We start from the raw sequence: 19,039 nt of genomic DNA on the forward strand, positions 1-19,039 counted from the left end.
TTAGCGGCGTGTAAGATTGCATGACCCCAACAAGATGTTGGTAGATTACAATTCTGTAGTAATGATCTTGCAATAAGTTTCACTCTCTTGATGAGAGATTCTACCAACCCATTTTGAGTATGAACATATGGGACCAAGTGCTGAACTTGAATCCCTAAGGCCATGCAATAATCATTGAAGGCACATAAGGAAAATTCAGCAACATTATCCATTTGGATAGATCAGATTTGATGTTTAGGATATTGTGCTTTAAGTTTGATAACTTATGCAATAATCATAGCAAATGCATGGTTCCTCGTGGAGAGGAGACTCACATGAGACCATCGTGTAGATGCATCTATGAGAACCATGAAATACCTAAATGGCCCAGACAATGGTTGAATGGGACCACATATGTCACCTTGAATGCGTTTAAGGAACTTTAGAGGTTCAACATGAATTTTGAGGTAAGAGGGCCTCAAAATTAATTTCCCCGTGGCACATACGGTGCACACAAAATGTGAGGATTGGAGAAATTTTGCATCACATAAAGTGTGACCAACAGAATTGCTTATAATTTTCCTCATCATCCCGATGTCGGGATGGCCAAGGCGATCATGCCAAGTTTGGAATGTGTTAACATTCTGGAAAATTACTTTGTAAGCAACATGTGGTACGATTGTTAAAACATTTCCTTTGTTCTTTGAAAAAGTTTAGAAATATTTTATCTCCTTGAGTATAGAGTTAGTGGTACCACTATCCACTAGGCACAATTCCTCATCCATCAGATCGACTCCCATACAATCTATACAAAATAGAGAATTTGAACATGTAATTCTCAACAAATATATATATAATACATACAATACATATAGGTATCAATTGTGCATAATACAAATTACAATACCTAATGTGCTTTATCAAGTACGGACAATGACTAGCCTATTACAACATCCACAATCAAACATCATCCACAATAACATCATAAGGTAGCAAGGCATCTCAAAGTGCAGGATTCTAGTTGAAGTCTCCAAAGATGTCGCTAGAGGCAAACTCCACGATCATATTCTCCTCATCAGCAGTGTTCCCATCAGGTGGTGGCAGTGCCTTGGTGTTGCTTGTTCCTGCAGGAGCAGTGTATGAGCGCCCAGAGGCATCTTGCATAGGGATGTCAAGTCAAAAAGCTTGTTCTATGTTGACATTAGGTTGGGAGTTGAAGTGTGCTTCAAATTGTCCACCTTGATTGGAATGTCCTTGATTAGAGCGTCCTCGTCCCATGGAATTCAAGTACAATTCCACCAAGTGCTTAGGGGTGCGACATTTCTGAGTCGAGTGGCTGTAGCAGCCACACTTGTCACAAGTTTAGACTTGTTAGGCTTCTTATTGTCCAACTTAGAAACATCCTTTCCCTTGTTACCACTATGAGACTTACACTGTCTCTGTCTCTTGCACTTGTTCTTCCCTTTGAAGTTTCTAGGATTGCTAGAGTTAGTAGCATTCCTTTGCTGCTTGTTCTGAGTGCTAGCATGTACTTCTGGCAAAGGCTTAGTGCCCACGAGACGCGGGTTGGAGTTCCAAAGTAGGAGCTCATTATACCTTTCTGCCTGAAGTAATGTCTTAATCAACTCAAAATAAACAGTGAAACCTCTTTCACGGTATTATTGCTGAAGGATCATCTGAGCGGGAAGCATGGTAAATAATGTCTTCTCAATTTTCTCTGCATCAGTTGGCTCCTTTTCACAAAACTTCAGTTTAGCACTGAATTCATGGTTGAACTCTCCCATAGATTTAAAATCTTGTAGACGGAGATGGTTCCACTCATTTATAGCCTCAGGCAGGATGACTGCCTTTTGCTATTCATATCGTGTTTGAAGAGCAAGCCACAGAGCGTGTGGGTCTTCCTCCATGAGATACTCAGCTTTGAGATCCGGATGGATGTGGTTCCTTATGATGAATAAGGCATTGTACTTGAGAGGCGCCACCAATGGGGCTACACCCTCTTGAGGAGGGGCAATTGCCTCGTAATTCCGCATAACGATACTCACTTTGAGATCCATCGCCTATGTGGGGAAAGTTGCGGCCATCAAGCGAGAGCCTCGAACTCTTTGGTGGCCACTGTGCCTACATATGTAGGGCCATAGATTTGTTAAAATCCTTGGCAATGTTGAATGGAATGCAAAATACAATTAATCAAGGTAAACTTGAAATAGAGGGACATCCTCCTTTTTTAGGAATAACATAGTCAAGCACCGATGTGTTAACTTTGTTTAATTCATTTTTCATCATTGGATACGTACTTTGAGGATGAAATCCCACAGTAGCACTATGGTGCTACCTTGTGTATGGCCAATATAAAAAAGAATTACATGGTAATCACTTAGGTGTAGACCTTGTATAATTTATAATCAATTGGGTACGCAGTTGAGGATGAAAATCCTGCAGTAGTACTATGATGCTACCTTGTGTATGGCCAATTTAAAAATAAATAAAGGTAGTCACCCAAAAGTGTAGACCAAATTATTTCAAAACTTGATATTGGATACGCGCATGATAGGGCGCGCTAGGATGGGTGAGAACCTGGTCGACCAGCCGAGTGTCCCTTTGCCCATAGCACTAGTAAAAGAGTTGTGCAAGCTGATCCTCGGAACTTGGAGCTGGTCGCCACCCAAGTAGTGAAGGAGTTCGATCCCAGCCAGCAGTTAGCCGAGCTGACTTCATCCTAGGCCAGCTTCATAGCAGGAGCGGCGACTTTTGATGTGAAATTCAAGGTAATTACCTGGCCAAATCTGTAGTATATGGTTATCTGAGTGTCTTATCCAGCTTAGACTGTCCACAGTGTGAGCGGTGCCGAAAAAATTTCAGTCCGACACAGAGCACCGATGCTTCAGCTCTCTAATTCTCACAGCGTGGGCACCGGTGCTTCTCTGTGCTTGTGGAACCCGTCGTAGCGGCCGCGGAGGCAGAGGCGAACAAGCAATAATATTTTTTAACGTTTGAAGCATCGGTGAACGAACATGTATCGGTGCCCACTTTTTTTTTCATCTCAGCACCGGTTACAACGTGGACATCGGTGCTCCAAAGGAGAGAGAGTGTTTGGGCACCGGTAAAAAGCAACGCTGTGGCCAGTCTTAGAGACATGTATTTGTTGAACAGGCCTATAGATGATGCATGGCGGAAAAATTCAATGCCAGCACTCAAGAGGTTGAAGACCGGTTGAACACCGAAATCACTCGTCTGAAGGAGGAACATGCAAAAAAGGAGGCCGACTAGGCCACAGAATGCCAGAACCATGAACAGGCAGCACATACCCTGTGGTCCTAGATTGGGCACTCGGAGAAGGATTTGAAGACTATGACCAGGAAAGCTGAACTTCTTGAGAATAAATAGAAAGGTATGCCCCTACTCATTGTGCTTGTTGTTTAAAAAATAACTCCGAGTAATTTGACTGCTTGAACCATGATTTTACTTTCTTGCAGCCGAGCAAGAGAAAACCAGCTGGCTGAGATGCGATCTTTAAGCCATGACTGACATGCTGAGGATCAAGCACAACGAGCTTGAAGAGGTAACTGAACGGGCGAGTGAAGAACTTGCCCGGGCTAAGTTAATTAGACGTGGAGCTGACCAAGACCTTGTGCAGGTTTTAAAATCAGTAAAGGATCTATCGGTGGAGCTAGAAGCTACCTGGAAGGAAAACGTTGACCTATGGAGTGCCATGCAGCATGTAGCCAATCTCATCCGGGCTCTAGAAGACGCTGGGAAGTCCTAGTTGCAATTCTTTCCAGAGATACCAGAGCGCTTCAACACGTATGTGTATAAGGATGCCAGGTGTGCGTCCGCTCGGTCCTATCACAAATCCGAGTGCTTTGGCCAACTGTTCCTCTAGAAAGGCTCATGGAAGTAATTGAAGATGAAGCAGTTCTTTAGGTGGTTGAGGAAGCTGCGGTCACGATAGACAACCTAGCTGGCAATGTTGCAAGCCAACTTGATCTGACAGGAGGCCAGCCAGTTGATTAGCCCCCACAGCCCCCATAGTAGAGTCATAGGCCTTCAAAGAAACCTGTGTAATATTGGTTACTAGATGTAAAGAACAATGCTCAGTAATATATATTTAGGCTGATAAACTTAGCCTATTTTATGAAGTTTGATATAGTCGCCTTGATTTACTTAAGACGAAATATCCAGGTAGTTGTGTAGTCAAGATAGGACCACGTAGTAACTGACCTTAAGTGCAAGAAAGCACTTGATCATATAAGGTAACTGTAGGAGTGTCTTCAGACGCCAGAAGAGCGAGTTAGTCGCCTTCTTCCGAGATAATATTTTACGGGCTTGGCATACATTTAGCATAAAAGCTAAGTGCCGTATTTTGCGACAACAAATATTTAGTCGCTGGATATTGTTTGCTCTAGAATTTGGACAGAAGATACATGGGAGTATGAAATTTTCTAAAGGGGGAGATTGCAATCGATTTTGGAAGAAGTCGATATCGGCTGATTTTGAGAAGGGTTGAATCGGCTAAATCTTGGGTGACGTCGACAGAATGCGTTCAGGATGGCGTCAAGAAGAATATAGTCGGCGTCTACGTAAGAAAAGATTAGGCTCCAAGTTATCAAGAGAATTAGGTAGTTTTCTCTTTATTTCCATGGTTTGTAACGAGTTCATATTCGAACAGGACTCTGTCTAGTTTACGGGTATAAATATTAAAACCTGGGTTTTGTAAAAGGACGACAATCAATATACAACTTTTTTGGCTCAACGCCAAACCCTTAGGAGTAGGAGTAAAGTAGATTTTGACGAGTTCTTCGACAAACAGGGCTGCATCAGCTGATTGACCTCCGATTTGCTTGTAAGTACCGTCACCTTTGTATTATTACTTGTAAGGCTGCATCAGCCGATTGATCTCTTGCAAGGCATAATATAAGGATTGATCTATGTTATTATTCGTAAGGCTGCATCAGCTGATTGATTTCTTGCAAGTGGTAGTATAGATTAGTTGTCGACTCTTGTCTAGTTCTTGTACGGTTGCATCGGTTAAGTCTGACCTCCACTGCTCGAACTAGATTATGATCAAGTTATCGGCTCTGTCTAAAGGTGGCACTTTCAGATAGATTCATTAAGTTACCGATTTTGCTGATATATTTCATTAATATTATTTTCTCAGCAATATCAAATCGTCCGATTAAAATCAATCTAGATCGGCCTCATATTCTTTGGGTTCATCATTTAATCTTGATATAACATGATATTCTTATAAGTCTAAGTGATGAATTATGTTCCATTGACTGTTTTATTTCGGTTTTGATCGTGCATGGGCTGCATTTGAAAGTGAGTCATCCATAAAAAGGTTTAAAGGTTATCGAGCCTTGGTCTGTGGTCAATGTCATAGCTGCATCGAAACGATCAACCCTCACTGACGTAAGCACAGAATCGAATCTTGGTAGCTGACAAATTGAACTATGAGCGGGTCACGCGTTCGTTTGTCTCCTATGTAGAAATCGGCTGTTTAGCCGATTTTCATGTGCTTACACGTACATAGTTCGTATATTGCGATCTTTTGAATATAGATAGATCTATAAAAGATTTGTTTTAAGGTTTGTCATGGATGTCATAGCTGCATCGAAACGATCGACCCTCACTGATGAACATAATAGATCGAGATTCGATTCAATTATAGATTTGTTTGTATTTAAATGATTATATCATGCGATTTTTGAACATGGATAAGCTCATGGATTTTTATCTCAAAGTTTATTGTGATTAACATAGCTGCATCGATCCGGTCGACCCTCACTGTTAATTATGGTAGATTAGAGGTGACAATTTATAAGCCTGTTTGCGTTTAACGGTCAATTGGTATAAACTATGATCTTTATATTTCCTTGAATTGGATGTTTAGTTTAAACTAAGAGCTCATATAATGAAGATATCGATTCTTATTTCGTATTTGAGTGTGATGTACTTGTTTCTGTCTTGGTTTATTCTTAATCATGAAACACACTTCCAATTTAAATTTTAACTTATATATGAACAACCGATTATTCTTTATCATAAAACTTCATTTAATAATCATCGGATATCGACTGTCTAATCGATGACTATTCGTTTATTGGCTGCTAAGCCATACATATTGGAACTGTCTGGGGTAAAACCGACACATTCCATCTTTGTGTTACTAATAAAATTTCCTTCCTTGTCAATTGCAGGTCAAAATTAACTGGCACAATCGTTCCGGGTTTTTTGTCAGGATCTTTTGGGACCAGTTGTTTGAAGGTAAGCGGATCTGCGAGGCTCCTATCTTTTTAGATCCTTCTGGCTTGCTGTGTGCGAGACAACTTGGTCATATTTTTGTGTCAACACATTTTTTGGCACGCCCAGTGGGAACCATAAATCATCCTGAAAAATACTAATGATAGTCATTTTCTCAAAGTGCCGTTTTGAAGCTCTGCCTAGCCCAGACAAAGACATCATCGGTAGAGCAGTGGAAGAATTTCAAGACAAATGCCTATTATCGTATTCCAAAAATCACGACAACAAAGTATTTCAGAAGTTTTCTTTGCCAAGGGTGTTATTGCATGGGCTAACAGATACAAAAGATGAAGATGACAGATGTTCTTCACAGAAGGCAGTTTCATCAGTCTATTAATGATGCTTTGAAGAGTCATAATACTATTTTTCTGAACACCTTTTGAAATATCATGAAGGAAGTGTTTCATGGTGCATCACTCGAGCGATATGGACCAGCTTATTTCAAACATTTTAGATTCATCGAGTCAAGAAATGCCTCTTCCCAACTCTATCCAGCGAGGAGGAGGATATGTAGTTAATACTGAAACTCAAGTTGGTCAAAGCTCAACCATGCAATCTCAGGGAGGTGTTGTTCACCAATCGGTAGTATCTACTCAGATACAACAGCCGGCCAGGCCCAAGGTCAAATTGTTAGTTTTTGGTACTACAGATCATATACCGCTGTCGGCTACAAAAAATAGCTCCACCCCAGCAAAGGATTCGTAGGAATACTGATCCTAATGCATACAATCAGATTTTGCAAGGAGAGTTCAGTTAGGAAATCAGAGTATAAATATTCCTCAGGGATTTCATTACAGTGCTGATTATAATACTCTTAATATGATTCTAAACCCAGGATACCAAGGTACTCAGAATTATAATCCATAGGCTGCCCCACAACCAGGAAATCAAACCGATCATTTATTACATCGAATGACTGAAATGATGCAGCATCAGTTCGGTCTAAAACTAAGGGGACAGACTGTATCTTATAGGCGTCCATATCCTGAGTGGTATGATTTAGTGGCTCTTCCACACAATTACAGAATTCTAGAGTTTTCCAAGTTTACTGGGCAAGATAACACAAGCACCATAGAATATGTCAGTCGATATCTTACTCAGCTGGGTGAAGCTTTTGTTGAGGATGCCACATAGGGTTTGATTTTCTCTTTATCATTGTCAGGACCATCATTCAGTTGGTTTTTAGCTATGCTGGCCAATTATATTGCTAATTAGGCAGACATGGAGAAGAAATTTCATTCTTATTTTTATGCTGGGGGTAGGTGAGAAGAACATTGCAGATTTGGCTGACTTAAGGCAGAAAACCAATGAGTCGGGAGTCGATTTTCTCAGGAGATTCAGGGAGACCAAGAATTTGTGTTTTTCAATGATTTTGCCTGATGATCAGTTGACTGCATTAGCTGTGAGAGGGATGTTACCCACACTTAGAAATTGGTTGGGCATGAGTTTGGGAATTTAAGCCAATTGGCACAGAAAGTGTCAACCCTTAATAAGCCAGTTTCAAAGTGTGCGAAGAGAGAATCAATTTTAGAATAGTGCAAAGGTAGTTGATTTGTATGAGTCAGAAGAAGATACTAGTGATAAAGAAGTTGCAGTTGCTGAATGGAGTTGGGGTAAAAAATAGTCTTGGTGCCAAGTCCTTGGGGAAAAGAAGAGAATTATGATTTCGATGTCACTAAGGCAGATAAGTTATTTGATTTCTTGCTTGACAAAGGACAGATCAAGTTGCTAGCTAATTATGTGAAGCTACTTCCTGAGGAGTTGAAACATAAGAAGTTTTGTAAGTATCATAATGCCACTTCTCACGGTACCAATGATTATAGGATTTTTCAGCAGCATATTCAGAGGGCTATTCAGCTAGAAAAGCTTAAGTTGATACTGCTAATAAGATGAAAGTTGATGAAAACCCATTCCCAAAGGGTCAAAATATGGTTGATGTTGCATTGCCTAAAGGTACGGTTAAAGTATTAACATCAGCTAGCGCCAATGAGGCAGCAAACAATTGATCCAGAGATGCAGATATCAGCTGAAGAATTTAAATGATCAAGAAAAGAAGAGAACAGAAAAAGAGTTGATATGAGTAGGGAAGTTCATCAAAAGCAAGTACCGTGAAACCATGAGTCACATATCGAATTTTGTTAAATAAGTGGCAAAGGTAGAAGGAAAGAGATTATTAGAGATGGTTAGAAGAAGAATATTTACGCCAGCAAGAAGAAGAGAAATATGAATGAGAACAAGCTGAGTCTCATTGGAATTATCCTTTCTTTCAACATTGCTAGAATGAACATTTAAAGTTGCCTACTAGAAATAATTGTCCTGAATGTAGTGAACAATATTAGAAGTATAGGCAATCTCAAGCCGACCGCCGATCTGTCCATGATAGAGTTAGATATCCATATAATGGGATGGATCGGCGTGTAAAATGAAAGTATTCATGATCGACTTGGTAAGATAATTGTTGATCAGAATTGGGCTGACATGGAAGAGCATACTTGGCAAGAGGGACAATGGTGCCCAGGTGGTTTGACAAGAAGCTAGAGGAGACAGGTGCAACGATTGAGGAATACGGAGTTGGAACAAAATACTCCAAAGTCTCAAGTTTGGCATGCCAAGCAAACATCCGACAAAGAGAAGGTAACAACCGAGGTTCAGATGGCTTTTCTTCTACTATCGGAGTTCATGGCTCCAGTAGACTAGGAGGTTGAAGTTTATTCAAATTTTGATGAGACCGAATTCAAAGAGATGGTGGCCAAGTTAACTTTGACACAACAAGCTATATTCGATAAACTAGTCAGCATCGGCACTTGAAAGCTTTGTACCTCAAGGGTCTTTTTGATGGAAAGCTAGTGACTAAAATGTTAGTTGATGGTGGAGCCTCTGTCAATCTGATGCCTTGTACTACTTTTCGCAAACTAGGCAAGGGACCAAGGATTTGACTGAAACAGACATGATGCTTAAAGACTTTGGAGGTAATACATCTAAGACACGGAGGGCAATCAATGTTGAGTTGACAATTGAAAGTAAGACTTTGCCTACTACTTTCTTTGTCATTGATGGAAAGGATCGTATAGTTTGCTCCTTGGTCGAGACTGGATTAATGCCAATTGCTGTGTACCATCAACTATGCATCAATGTTTAATCCAATGGCAGGGTGATAAAGTAGAGATGGTATTTGCTGATGATTTTGTTAGTGTGGCAACAACTGGTCCTGAATATTGGGAGTTGGTGATTTTGAATGTTTTCTGATAAGACTTGGGAAGAAGGTGTCATCAAAATTTATGATGACAACCAAGAGCCGATCCGAGCAGTCGGCTCTAAGAGTTTGTTTAATGGATAATCCAATAGATGGCACTAATGGCAAGTTAGGGCAAGGATTTACGTCGGTCGATGTATTAGAAGAAATAGATATTGGTCCAGGAGATAGGCTAAGGCCGACGTATGTAGCTGCTAATCTGGATCCTAAGTTTAAACAAGAGTTGATAGACTTGTTAAAAGAATATAGAGATTGTTTTGCTTGGGAATATTATGAAATGTCTGGTTTGGATCGTTCGATTGTTGAACATCAGTTACCAATTAAGCCTGGATATCGACCATTTAAACAAGCTCCAAGGAGGTTCAATCCATATGTTCTTGATGATATTAAAAAGGATATAGAAAGACTGTTAGAAGCTAAGTTTATGCGAGCATGCCGATATGCAGTGGATTTGGAGTGTAGGTGCCAATCTATACAAAGAATGGTAAGATAAGGGTGTGTATCAATTTTAGAGATTTGAATAAAGCTACACCTATGGATGGTTATCCTATGCCAGTGGTCGATATGCTAGTAGATGCTGCAGCTGGGCACAAAGTTATAAGTTTTATGGATGGCAATGCTGATTATAATCAAATTGTCATGGCTGCAGAAGATATTGCCAAAATAGCTTTCAGATGTCCAGGTGCAATCGGCTTATTTGAATGGGTCGTGATGACTTTTAGTTTGAAGAATGCTGGTGCAACTTATCAAAGGGCAATGAATTATATTTTTCATGAGTTGATCGTTAGAATTATTGAAATATATATTGATGATGTAGTTGTAAAATCCAAAGGCTACAAAGAGCATCTAGCTGACTTGCAAGAGACTTTGGAGTGCACAAGAAAGCATGGTTTGAAGATGAATCCCAACAAATGTGCCTTTAGGGTGTCAGCTAGATAATTTTTGGGTTTTATGATACATAAAAGAGGAATTGAAATTGGTCAGAAAAGTAGGAAAGCAATCGATGAAGCAGTGCCACCAACTAATAAAATAGAATTGCAGTCTCTGCTTGGGAAGATCAATTTCATCAGAAGGTTTATATCAAATTTATCAGAAAAAGTGTTGCCATTTTCTCCTTTGCTAAAACTAAAGAATGATCAAGAGTTTAAATGGGGTGACATACAACAAAAGGCGCTTGAGGAAATAAAGGAGTATATGAAGTCTCCACCAATCTTAGTTCCTCCACAGAAAGGTAAGCCTTTTAAGTTGTATGTGGCGGCTGAAAAAAATACAATTAGATCGGCCTTGATTCAAGAATTCAAGGGAAAAGAAAGAGTCGTTTTCTATTTAAGCAGAAGGCTTCTGGATCCAGAGACAAGATATTCTCCCATTGAGAAATTATGCTTATGTTTATATTTTTCATGCACCAAGTTAAGGCATTATTTGTGGTCAGCTGAGTGCACTGTGGTATCTAAAGCAGATATGATTACGCATATGTTGTCAATGCCTATTTTGAACGGGAGAATTGGAAAGTTGATTCTTGCATTGTCAGAGTTCGATTTGAGATTTGAATCGGCTAAAGCAGTTAAAGGCCCGGTGATAGCCGATTTCATTACTCAACATCACAAACCCAGCATTGGTTACTTAGAGATAATGCCATGGACATTGTTCTTTGATGGGTCATCATGTAAACAAGGTGGTGGTATTGGTATTGTCTTGATTTCACCTCGAGGGAATAGTTTTGAATTTGTTTTTTAGATTGGTCCAGCATTTACAAATAATCAGGCAGAGTATGATGTTTTTCTGAAAGGACTTCAACTTCTTCAAGAAGCAAAGGCTAATTCAATTGAAGTGTTTGGTGACTCACAGTTTGTGGTTAATCAATTGATCGGCCTATATGAGTGTAAAGATGACATACTTAAAGGATATTATGACAAGTGTAAAGTTTTGCTTGATGTTTTTTTGATTGTTTCCCTTCAGCATGTTCCTAGGGCACAGAATTAGAAAGCTAACCGATCAGCTCAAAGTGCATCAGGGTATCGATTGTCTCAGGAAGTTTTCAATAATGAAGAATTGACTAATGACTGGAGGACAGAGATAATCGATTATCTTAGGAATGCTTCATAGAAAGTAAGCAAGAAGCTCAGGTATAAATCGATTAAGTATGTTTTGCTTGATGATCAATTGTATTATAAAACTGTTGAAGGAGTTTTGCTTAAGTGCTTAAATCAAGAAGAAGCAAAGATTCTGATGAGTGAAGTACATGAAGGGATATGTGATGCTCATCAGTCTGCGTATAAAATGAAATGGGTTATCAGGAGAACTGGTTATTTTTGGCCGACAATGTTGGAGGATTGTTTTGAATATTACAAAGGTTGTGAAAATTGTCAATGATTTGGTAATGTTCAGAGATCACATGCATCGGCTATAAATCCTATAATTAAGCTATGGCCGTTCAAAGGATGGGGAATTGCTTTGATCGATCAAATTTATCCTCCATCGAGTAAAGGGTATAAGTTTATATTGGTGGCAATAGATTACTTTACTAAATGGGTTGAGGCAATTTCTTTGAAAACAGTTACATCAAAGAATATGATCGATTTTGTGAGGGAGCATATTATCTATCGATTTGGCATACCTTAGACCATCACAACCGATCAAGGAGCAATGTTTACTTCAGAAGAGTTCAGAGATTTTGCTGACAGTATGGGGATTAAGTTATATAATTTTTCTCCTTATTATGCTCAAGCCTATGGTCAAGCAGTGGCTTCAAATCAGATTTTGATCAAATTGATTAAGAAGAAGATCGAGGAACAGCCGAGAAAGTGGTATTTGACTCTTAATGAAGCATTATGGGCATACCGAATGTCTTCTCATGGATCGACTAAGGCTACTCCTTATGAGTTGGTCTATGGACATGCTGCTGTTCTTCCTTGGGAAATCTGGTCTAGTTCAAGGCGTGTTACTTTGAAAAATGATTTGACAGCCGATGATTATAAAAATATTATGATGGATGATTTAGAAGATTTTAATTGTCATCGGCTACGGGCTCTTGAGAATATTGAAGCCAATAAAATGAGAGTTACAAGATATTATAATAAGAAGGTTAGGAATAAGCAGTTTACCAAAGGTGAATTGGTTTGGAAGTTATCTTACCGATTGGATCTAATGATAGAAAATTTGGCAAATGGTCTCCGAATTGGGAGGGTCCTTATCGGATTAAACGATGCGCACCTGGTAATGCTTATATTCTATGGACTTTGGAAGGAGGAGAGTTTGAGAGAGCACTTAATGGAAAATTTCTTAAGAAGTATTATCCTAGCGTTAAGGTTAATGCTTGATAGCCGATTGTTATTCGATAGTCAGGCTCTAATAGCCGATTTCTACATGGGAATCGCCTTAAGCACAAAAATATAGCCCTCGAAGGGGAGCAATAGCCGATGTGATACACATAGCCTTTAGTGCAAAAACAAAAACAAGCATAGGACACATCATAGTCGAGAATCATTGTAGAAAAGAATTTTTTTATTTATTAGTTTGCCTTAAGAACAAACTAATCTTCGAGAAACACCCTGCTAAGGATGTTCTCGGGGGGAGTGATGTGGGCCACCACCGCCACATGCTCCGCGAATGACTCCATGATGTTGTCATGCATGTCGGGCTCGGTGGTCACTGGGTAGCCAGGCTCCATGGCATGGAGGTCCAACCCAGACAGGAGCTAGGCGGTGGCTAGGGTGATGGCGGCATCATGACGGAACCATGGAGGGTGATCTCCTAGGCACGGATGGGGATGTCCTGTAGGTAGAACTCCATCGACTCTCCCCTGGCATTCACGGAGGCAGCGGCGTTGTTGGCGATCAGATGGAGATTCTCCATCTGAGCCGTCATGGCTGACAAATCAACACAAAGGAGATCGTCTAGTAACATTAAATGAAGGGTCAAAGACAAAGGGGAGTCTGATATGAACTTACCCGCCACCATGGTGTCGGCCTCAGAGAGATGAGCCTACATGGCAGCGAACTCATCGTCAACAGCGGAGAGGGATACATGCTAGACCTCTAGACGAATCTAGAGCTAGCCATTCTCCTTGGTGGCCTCCAAGTATAGGGCCTCTGTTTCCCTCCATTTATGGAGGAAGCGCCGGGCGTCATCTAAATTGTAGGAGTCGGGGGAGCCCACAGAAGAGCCAGAGGAGTCCGACGGCACAGGGACAGGAGCGGCAGCAGCAGCGAAAGGTTCACCTCCCCTGAGATTAATGGGCCAGTTATTCCCATGGTGAACATAACTATACAAGAAATCAAATAGGGATGAGGAAGAGTAACCAGCATTGACAGAAGTTCTTCATCTTACCCGAGGACACACATGTGCTGCCGCATTGGCAGGTCGTCCACCGGCACTCCTTCACCCGGGCGCTTGCCACGGTTGTCCTTGCCGGCCATCCTAGGTTTTTGTAACATCCCGGCCCAGGGCTTAACAGGATTAATAGGATACTCATACCAACAAGTTGCAACTTCTTTTTCGGAAGCCCATCTCCAAAGAACTCTGAGGTTAAGCGTGTTTGGCCTAGAGCAATTTCAGGATGGGTGACCGACCAGGAAGTCCTTCTTGGGTGTGCATGAGTGAGGACAAAGTGCGTAAAAAAGACTTGTGTGGGTCTATGAGGGCAGTCTATGTCCTAGAAAAGCTGCCAGATGTAAGCGGGCCCGGCCTCGTAGAGGCGAGACGTTACAGAATGGTATCAGAGCCGATTCTCGCGGTTTCATGGGTGTGTGTGTCGCAGTTACGCAGGCATGGTGTGCATGGCTGGAGTGGTCCTAGAGTGGTCACACAGCATGTCACATGCGCTGGCACTGGACACACGGACGTGGCCAAGAGGGGACGTTCCTGGCTTGGGATTGACCGACGAGGACGTCGATCTCTTAAGGGGGTGAGGATATAACATCCCGGCCTAGAGCTTAACAGGATTAATAGGATACTCATACCAACAAGTTGTAACTTTTTTTTAGAAGCCCGTCTCCAAAGAACTCTGAGGTTAAGCGTGCTTGGCCTAGAGCAATTTCAGGATGGGTGATCGACTGGAAAGTCCTTCCTAGGTGCGCACGAGTGAGGACAAAGTACGTAGAAAAGACTTGTGTGGGTCTGTGAGGGCAGTCTATGTCCTAGAAAAGCTGCCAGATGTAAGCGGGCCTGACCTTATAGAGGCGGGACGTTACAGAATGGTGCTGTAACACCTCGGTGTTAAGCATGCATTAACATTTTGCAAATCATGAGCATAATCATCATCATGCATTCATAAGCATGACATGAAATATATGACTGAAACTTATGTGTTGCATAGTTTCATTTTAATAAGATTGGATGCTATATTTCTTTTGCCATGTGTGAACCTTGATTGATCACTTAGATAACTTAGAAGTAATTAGAATGCAATTTGGAGCAAAATGTATACTCAAGGTTTTCTCAAATTTTGCTTTTAAAAATAATCCTCTAAAATGGGGGTTTTATTTAAATTAACTTTAAATCTATAGTTCAAAATCTAATTGGATTTTGACCTTACTCCTTTTAGCAAAGTTGTAGAGTACATTTTTCTGAGCAACTTTTATTTTGTGTCCAACTTTTGAAACTACTTTGAAAAGGTTTAAAAATTCATTTGAATGAATTTGGAGAAGAAAATAAAAAGGAAAAATCGATTTTACCTTAGTCGGGCCGCCGCCTCCCTTCTGTCCCGCTCGCGAATTCGGCCCGTAGCACCCGCGCTCCCGCCCCGCTCCAGCGCCGCACGCCTCGCCCTAGCCCAGCAGCCGCTTCGCCGGCCTAGGCCCACGCCGCGCCTCTCGCTCCCTTGCCCGCGCGCCCGCCTCGCTCGCCTCCGCGCTCGCCACGCGGCATCCGCACACCGGCGGCGATGGGTGATGGCCGTCTCGACCAGCTGCGCTGCCTTCAAGATCCCAACCGGCAGCACCCTGGCACCGCACTCCAACTCCCTTGTCTCCCTCGCTGTCTCTCGCGCGCCTGCAAGCAGCAGCAGCCGTAGCCGTGCAGCTCCGCCACATCCGCTCGTCGGAGTTGGCCGTTCCGGCCGCTCCAGTTCACCAGAGCTCGCTCCGTCTTCGCCGTTGCTTTGCCTTGCCATCACGCAGCTGGTGCTCGCATCTGTTCACTTTGGTAAGCTTTCACTGACCGAGAATCGCTCATTGGAGTTGAGCTCCTCCTCGCCAGAGTACTCCGCTCCGCCACGCTCACCCTCTCACCCCCCTCCTGCCTCGTTTTTGTGCTCATCCGAACCCTCTTGGTCTCCTAGTGATCAGCAGCCGCTCCTCGCGCCACCCCATGGCTGGAGACGTTCTCCCACCGAAGAGCCGAGCCGCCGTGCCACCATGCACGCCGACGAGGTCACCTCCATGCACCTCTAGCCGTGCCCGTTGTACCGTTGAGTTCCCCTTGAGCAATAGAACGCGTTGGTAACCTCCACGGGGCTAGAGACCTCGCCGTCGGCGAGATCTCGGTGGTCCGCCGCCTCCCCTGTTTTGTGTGTCTGCCAGGTGGGGCCTACCTAATGCGGGGACCCACCTGTCTGTCACTCAGTGTGTGTGTGTGTGTGCTCAGATCTGGGTGGATCTAGCATTTTGACCCAGGTTTTTCAGAAAGGATTAAAGAAAATGATTTATAGATTTTGTTTAAAGGCTTTGGAAATTCATAAATGGAAAAATACTACTCCAAATTTGATGAAACAAATTTTGCTAGGTTTCTTGTGACTAGATCTATCTGTTAAAAATGTTGCATGTCAAATTTGTGAAACTTTTATGTGTAGCTTTATTTAAATTGAATAAATGATGATTTCTTAGAAAATGCATAATAAAAAGAATATAGGTCAGGAAAATATGATTCTAATTTTGTTATTCTCCTCATGTGATGTACTTTCTGTTAAAAATATATAACATGCATGTTTTGTGGAGAAATGTGGCTGAGTAGATTAAATGCATTTAATTGCTAATTCTTGTAAAATTCCTAGGGAGAAAAATATGAATAAAACATGTAGGTGAAACTTTTTGTACAGTGATTGTATGCTATGTAAATCATGGGAAAAATACCAAATCTATTGTTTGACACTTTTCATAGTATAAAGTAATTTCATGCTTAATTATCAACCATAGCTTGTTATTTTTGTGTAGGCTGTTATAATTATCCAAATGCAATGAAAATTTTATGGTAGACTAATTATTGCCTGAGGAAGCTACTGTAATTTTCTCATAATTTTATGTGCACCATAAATATATGTTGCTGTTGTAGCCCTAGCTTAAAATGAAATAAAATGATATTCTTTAATGCATGTTTAGTACAAGTATGATTACTTTGGTGTATCTTTGAGGCACTAACTAACTTGCTAGTATGATTAGCATATTAGGATGGGTGTTGTGTGTGAATGTCTCGTTAGTATAAGTTCTATTTTACCGAAGAGGAGATTTACACCTACTCAGTAAATTAGAAGCGAGAATTGTGCATCTACATGCAATCATACATGCTCATCATACTTCATTCCCATTATATGCATGACTTCCATAGTAACAACTACATATGCATCATACAGGATCGTAGAAGGAAGTGCCAGTAATGGTCCTCGAAGAGCAGGTCGTGATCGAGCCCAAAGTTCCCGCACAGGAGGTGCAGGAAGAGGAAGAGCTTCAAGAGTGCCCCGATCATCAACCTAGCTCGTTCAAGAAAGACAAGCCCCAGAGCATCCTAAGTCTCCTACTTCATAAAGCAATTACTTTATCTAAGTATATATATATTGTTGCATTACGTTATAGGAGTTGAATGAAACCATTGATGCATATCTTATATCCTTGGCTACCGTAATATACCTTACCCTGTTAGGTCTAGGATCGAGTTAAATGCTTAGCCCTGCTTAGACCGGTAGCAGTCGGTGATTTTTGGTCATTGGCAATTATAGGTGGTTACCAGAGCACTTAGCTTGTGATACTATCATGGAAACAACCAAGTGTTGGTGGAAAAATGGAGACCGGGCGGAATGTGTAGTGAGCAACCAGACAGGGTTCTGGGGTGCTCGTAGATTCTGCCTGTGTCGATTAAGGACCGATCATTGCTCGTCCCTCATGTCATGTTGAATGCATGCCTCACATTTAGCTGGCCGGATAAGCCGTTCTGACCACGAAGCTAGTGGCACTATTTGGGCCGAGATCTACACGGGTGCACGTATTGGTGCTGATGGGGGTATGACAGGGACACGAAGAGTGAGCCCAAGGGCAGGTGCACCCTGATTCCTGGCAGTCGAGCGGTCCCTGGGTACTGCGGCTCCAGATTGTCCCGTGGCTACCTGGATAGTGTCCTTGGTGGTCTAAGCTACCCTGGCAGGGGAAGCATGGTTTGTGTGAGGAATAAATCACCAGCTGGTTAGGAATCGATTCGAATCGCCATCGCTCTTGGACAGTGAGCACTTGACTCGAGCTACGGCATCATAGTAATGATGATGGAACAGGAATGATTATGTGGAATAGGTTGGAAAGGCTAAACCTGAGATGGTAACTTGATGTTAATGGTTAATCAAGTGATTGCTCTAGCATAGGTGCTTACCTAGATTAATAGGTTATAATAAAGATGATGCCAAGTACTTAATGATTATCTCATGATAACATATGCTTTTCGCAAATGAGTCAATCTAGCCCCACAAAGAAAGCTTTGCATGCTCATTGGTGTCGTTTTATTTCAGTTTAAGATGGGTAAGTCTGGCTGAGTACATTCTTGTACTCAGGGCCTTGTTCCCATTGTTGTTTCAGATGGCCAGATGTACTACGGGTATTGCATCAACTATCTCTACCCAGCGATGGGCGACAACTAGGACCAAGGGCGTGGTCATTCCCTATGTCTTATCTCTTGCTTTTGTGGAGCTTGACCCTATGCTGGCATTGTATTAAAACTACGTGTGAGACTTTGGTTTTAAAACTATTTGCTTCCACTACTTATGTCGAACTTGTGTTGTAATAACTTTATGTTTTAAACTCTGATGTGTTTGAGATTATGTTGTAAACTTTATGTAACGCTTGAATGGTGGCTGCTAAACTTGTACGATCTTGGCTTGTTGTTGGATGGTTTGAAATCCTGCGTGATTTCACGGACTATCGGGTTCGTATGGACTTAAGTACGTTAATTTATCTACATTGGCAGGTGATTTTCTTACTTAAGCCTGTATGAATTGGTCGGTTCTGTCATAGTTTTCTTGGAGAAAGGCAAAGAACTGTTGAAGAAGGTGGGTCTAGAGGACGGAGAAGGCAAAGATTGCAGATGCTGAGTGAATAGCCAAGGGAGGCTTTGGCCTTTATTTATAGGTGAAAGAGTTCCTCAGGAAATGAAAGGGCGGTTCTAATTAATGGGAGAGCAAATGCCGTCATTTATGGGCTTAAGTGGAGCACGATCTAGTAGTGGGGTCGTGGAAGTAGAAAGGTTTTTGACTCCTGAGTTGAAAAGCCGTTTCGAAGAAATCGGGATAAGTCTAAAAACCGAATTGGC

The 19,039-nt window shown here is 41.7% G+C and overlaps 1 protein-coding gene and 1 pseudogene across 1 annotated transcript in view; both read right to left on the reverse strand.

Annotated features, from left to right (window-relative positions):
• The window catches only part of LOC136513544 (replication protein A 70 kDa DNA-binding subunit B-like), a 16,193-nt gene extending 2,988 nt beyond the window's left edge, over positions 1 to 13,205 (reverse strand). Inside the window, exon 1 of the mRNA XM_066507517.1 lies at positions 13,086 to 13,205. Within this exon, the coding sequence (XP_066363614.1) occupies positions 13,086 to 13,205 (120 nt within the window). The remainder of the gene's footprint in view (positions 1 to 13,085) is intronic.
• The window catches only part of LOC136511587 (uncharacterized), a 240,639-nt pseudogene that overhangs the window by 83,929 nt on the left and 137,671 nt on the right, over positions 1 to 19,039 (reverse strand).

This window comes from Miscanthus floridulus, chromosome 16 (assembly GCF_019320115.1).
Source record: "Miscanthus floridulus cultivar M001 chromosome 16, ASM1932011v1, whole genome shotgun sequence".
Taxonomy (NCBI): Eukaryota; Viridiplantae; Streptophyta; class Magnoliopsida; order Poales; family Poaceae; genus Miscanthus; species Miscanthus floridulus.